The 5,170-nt window shown below is 36.1% G+C and overlaps 1 protein-coding gene across 1 annotated transcript in view; it reads left to right on the plus strand.

Moving 5' to 3' along the window:
* Positions 1-5,170, plus strand: part of LOC111397825 (protein SABRE) — a 47,711-nt gene that overhangs the window by 38,722 nt on the left and 3,819 nt on the right. The window contains exons 19-23 of the mRNA XM_023024801.1: positions 1,360-1,432; positions 3,683-3,784; positions 3,865-4,044; positions 4,448-4,789; positions 4,878-5,045. Of these exons, the coding sequence (XP_022880569.1) occupies positions 1,360-1,432; positions 3,683-3,784; positions 3,865-4,044; positions 4,448-4,789; positions 4,878-5,045 (865 nt within the window). The remainder of the gene's footprint in view (positions 1-1,359; positions 1,433-3,682; positions 3,785-3,864; positions 4,045-4,447; positions 4,790-4,877; positions 5,046-5,170) is intronic.

A 5,170-nucleotide genomic window follows, 5' to 3' on the forward strand; every position in this document is an offset into this window, starting at 1 on the left:
AAATATTTGTCCACTCCTGTCACCACCAGTGCTCTCTTACACCCACACCCACACACACACTAGAAATTGATGACCTTATTCACATCAGTTACATGGTTTCTTGAGTGGAAAAATTAATGATCAGTGAGATGGTTGAAGTGGAGTTTGAGCACAATTATGCAAATGACGAAGTCGTAAGAAATACTTTATCCTTTGACTAAGGGGTGATATCAAATTGGTGATTCCTTGTCTGTCATGAGTGTGACATAAATGATTCTTAGCCCTCCCTTAACCAATTAAGAGAACCAGCTAAATCTTATTGTCAATAAACTTGGAGTCTACTGTACAATCCTTTTTTGGTCATTGTGTCCGGTCTAGTGCTACATCTACTAAAAGTTCTGATTAAGTTAAAGCCTTTGCAACCATATTATTGGAGTTCAAATTTGATTTTCCTCTTCTTTGATTGTTTTACTGGAGATTGCATCACTCTCGTGAATGTGTTCTTGTCCTAACCACATCTTTCCTTCTTCATTTATCTTTCATTGGTACCACCTCTACAACTTGACACGTTGCCTCATTTCTTATTTTTATCTACTTTTTATGACCATTCATCCATTATAACATTCTCTTATAAATAGAGGTTGTCGTTTTTAATGTCAATGAGAAATGAAACCTTTCTGAAAAAAATAAAAAATAAATAAATTAGTAGATGTGAACAAATGAAATAATAATTTGAGATAGGCTTTTTACCTTATTTAAGTTTTAATGGCCACTGTAATTACTTAATATTCAGCCTTTCTTGGCCGTAGCTGATGAATGGTGTCTGTTTTGTCCATACATCTATCTCCTACCTTTGTAATAAGATAAGAATGTCTTTGGTCAAGTATGTGTAGATCTGCCTGTTGATTACAAAAATAAATATTAGATTATTCAAAACTATTCTTAGCATGTTATTGAAAGTGCTTCCAATCGTTTGAAATAGTTTACTATATTTTTGACCTGCTGTTACTCAAATATGAGAACTTCCCACAAACTCCCCTCTCCGTTACCTGAAAAAGAAATTAATGAATAATTTCAGGTCACACTTAATGAAATTTCTATTGATTTATTCATCTCTTGACCAATGTTCAGTTCAGAATTAAGCAAAACTTACCCACTGCTTGGTTAACGACTAGACTTAATTGTATTTTTAAATCTAACTTCCGTTAAATTTTTGTGTCTGGTGGCAATGTTCGGCATGCTAATTTCAAATTAAACACTTTGCACACTGAGAAAAGGAACTAAATATTTAAAATTGTTATCCCTATCTGAGAAATCAAAATCATGAAATGCAGCAAACCCTCCTTGCATTGTCTCATTTGTAAGCTTTAATGAACTCAGGAAAGTGATGCTTCGTGTAGATGCAAAACAGGGAGCTCCGAAGGATGGGAATTCTCCTCTTGAACTGTTTCAGGTCAGCAGTGCTATATAAATTCATGCATACATTTGAAGCAGCAATCTTTTTCAGCTGTCATTAAAATATCTGAGAATTGGGTCCTTCTGCTTCAAGCACTGTGATGCTAAATTATTTCTAACTTAAACCTTGAGTTTTCTGTATTTGTTAATAGCTGTCATAGATCATACTACAGAATAGCATGCGGTTCAGTATTTTATGAAGCAAATCAGCCATAAAAATGGGAGGGAGGTCTTGTCTTGGACCATAGAAATTGCCAATATTTTCTGATTTGATCATGGTCGATGTTCCCTTGTTGAGAATTGGGAGCATTTCCCGTCATCTATGGGAAAAAATATTTATGCTGCTCAACTGCAGCAGATATAGCAGTAATTGAGTTCCGTAAATTAATTACAAAGAAACATGATATAATTTCTGCTGGAGTTTGGGTTTATAGCCAAGTGTTTCAAGGAAGGTCATTAATTTTATTTGGGATTTGGATAATCTACCGTTTTCTAATTGAAGGATAGTTTCCTGTTCTTATGTCTTTCAAGGTCCTTTATCACATCCTCATATAAATTAGTTTTCCTGGTCTTTTCCCAAATATCATAAAATTTAATTGTCATGTAGATAATCAAGGAATGGAATTGCATAGATAAACAAAGGATACAAATACAGTTTAACCACCAGCTTACTTTTTATTACAAGTTCATAAGGAGAATCACGTCCACTTCAGCTGCAGTGGTGAAAGGCTTTGATGGGGGACAATGAAGGTGACGGAGGACATCATTCAAAGCAATCAAACATGATAGAGGATATGCACAACAAACGAAGGAGGGGAGAGTTAAGGTGCGGAAGGATTTGGTGATCCAACTAGAGCTCTGGAAATCTAGCTCTGGCCTTTGTAGGACTGAAGAAGTTCTTTCATATTTATATAGATGGAAAACTGGTTGTAAGAGAGGTAAAGGAACTGTGAGGGGATTAGGCTAGAGTTCATAAAATATTTAGGATGCATCTAATAAATTCCTCGTGGAGTAATAATAGTGAAAGGGAAATGAGCAGGATGTTTGCGACTAGATGGAGACAGCACATAGTTTCAGCTCTATGTGTCTGGACTCCATACTCGAGAACATGTGGACTGCTAGTTTTTGACCAAAGGAAGGTGCGGATGTTCGGAGGTGTTTGGGGTACATTTGGTTAATACTCAATTCTATCAGGAGCTTCAAATATTGAATCAAGGCAAAGGTAAAGACGTTGAAGGATTGGTCCACATGAGATATTTCGAAAAAGGGGATTTTGGTGAAATTAAGTTGCTTTAGAAGGGTCCTCCTTGCATGAAATATTGTACTTTCTTTAGATGTGAGTTTTGCCTTGCTGCATTCATAATCCCTTAAATTTAATGGGACTCAAAAAGGCCTTGACAATCATGGACATAATTAATGGAAAAGGGGGATTTATGGATTTGGGTGGATACTTTCTTCATGGAGTGATTGTGATTCTGTTACACTAGTTTCATTCCCTTGCTGCTTTTCAATTAGCCTTGATCAAAACAAACGTATGGGGGAGAAAGAAAGTACGTTGTGTTTTTCCCAATGGATAATTTGATTCTTTTCTTGAAATGATTTTGCATTTTAGGCTGGGTTTATAGTATTTTCTATACTCACTTGGGGTACTACGTGCAAATTTTTATCCTTCTCTAATTTTCTGCAAATTAGTCCTGAATCCAGGTTTCTACTACAATTTCATTTGATTTTTAAAGTTTACAGTCTACGAGATTATCCTATTTTTTAATCCCGTAGTCTTTATTGCCCTGTTGAAGTCCAAAGAATGCAAAGCATCTTTAGCTGGTTACAGTTTACATCACAAAACATGTTCATCACTAAAAGTTCCTTCTCCCTCTGGCACACGCACCAACAAAAAAATGGTTGAAAAGAAAAAAAGAAAAGAAAAGAAAATAGTCTCTCCAGTATGTGAGCTGGTGTATATACCTGGAGTTATTTGTTACGTGCTGCTCAACTTGGTGTTGCTTCATACGCTCTTTTAAGTGATCAGGATTAGATTTTTCTCTTCTTCTTCATTTTTTTTTNGTAATATGCTTGAGAATATGGACATTATTTTTGTTATTTCGCCAGTTTGAAGTTTGGAAGATTAATTGCACTACATATTTGATCAGAAGTTGAGCACCTTTTGTTCCAAGCCCTAAGGTGTCCAATTTTTCCTGTGAAATTGCATTCAAATTTTCTCAAAACAAGTTGCTGTCCCATTTTGCAGGTTGAGATCTACCCTTTAAAGATATATTTGACAGAGACAATGTACAAAATGATGTGGGAATATTTCTTCCCGGAAGAGGAACAAGACTCTCAACGGCGGCAGGTTTATTTAAATTCACTGCTTTAAGGTGTCAATGAGATCATCTTATAAACTTTAAACGAATTTTTTTCTGTGATGTATAGGAAGTATGGAAGGTTTCAACTACTGCTGGTTCAAGGCGTGTAAAGAAAGGGACAATATTTCAAGATGCATCTGTAACTAGCAGTCACTCGACCAAAGATGATATTTCCAAATCAAGCACCTCTGCCTTAGCAGCTACATCTGCAACAAATCAGTCCATTGTTGCTGCTGATTCCTCCCATGTGAGTTTCTCAAAGATGATAGCTTAAATTGTAGATTCGTTGTTGGTCTAGGTAAACTGGTGTTAGTGAAATATCACTTTTCATACGGATCAGTCTTTTGATATAAATAATTATATTGCTGAAGACAAAATTTAAATAAATAAATTTATCACATCTAATGGCTTAAGCTTTTAGGCAAGGTTAATCAATGTGGTATGACAAATGTCCCGAGTTCAAGTCTTGCCACCCCCATATCTGAAAATTTTGCACATGTTAGGTCTTAGATAAAAAAGTAACCTGGTCTTGCACGTGAAGGATCTTGTTGAAGTCAAAATTATTCTTCTCTAACCACTTGAGCTTTTAGATCAGATGGTACAACTTATATTTTGCCGATTGTTCTTGAAATACATTATTTTTTGTGCAGGCATCAAAGCTGCAAAACATTGAAACAAATAATGTTAGTGGGTCGACCCCAGAGCTGAGAAGAACATCTTCCTTTGATAGAACATGGGAAGAAAATGTGGCAGAATCTGTAGCAAATGAACTTGTATTACAAGTTCACTCTTCGAGTGTTTCTTCATCAAAAAGTGGGCCCCTTGCTTGTCCTGAACAGCAAGATGAACCCATTAGACAAAAAGCAAGAGAATCTAAACTTGTCAAACCTGGTCGATCCTCGCATGAGGAGAAAAAAATGGGAAAGGTTCCAGATGAGAAAAGATCTAGACCTCGGAAAATGAGGGAATTTCACAATATCAAGATTAGTCAGGTTGCTTCTTTTGTGAAAGAATGATTCCTTACTCTGTCATGTTAATTTTGCCTTGTAATTGATGCAATTCGGTGTTACATTGGAGCAGGTTGAGCTGCTGGTTACCTATGAAGGATCCAGATTTGCAGTAGGTGAGTTGAGGTTGCTGATGGACACATTCCATCGTGTTGAATTCACTGGAACTTGGAGAAGGCTATTTTCACGGGTTAAAAAGCACATAATTTGGGGTGTCCTAAAATCAGTCACGGGAATGCAGGTAATCTTGCATGAAAATTATCCAAAAGTATTTTGTTGTTCACAGTACATATTTTATTTCCAACTAATGGATATTTTTCTGTATATTGGAACATGCTCTGCCTTTGCGCTCTCTCTCTCTCTCTC

This window comes from Olea europaea, chromosome 7 (genome assembly GCF_002742605.1).
Source record: "Olea europaea var. sylvestris chromosome 7, O_europaea_v1, whole genome shotgun sequence".
Taxonomy (NCBI): Eukaryota; Viridiplantae; Streptophyta; class Magnoliopsida; order Lamiales; family Oleaceae; genus Olea; species Olea europaea.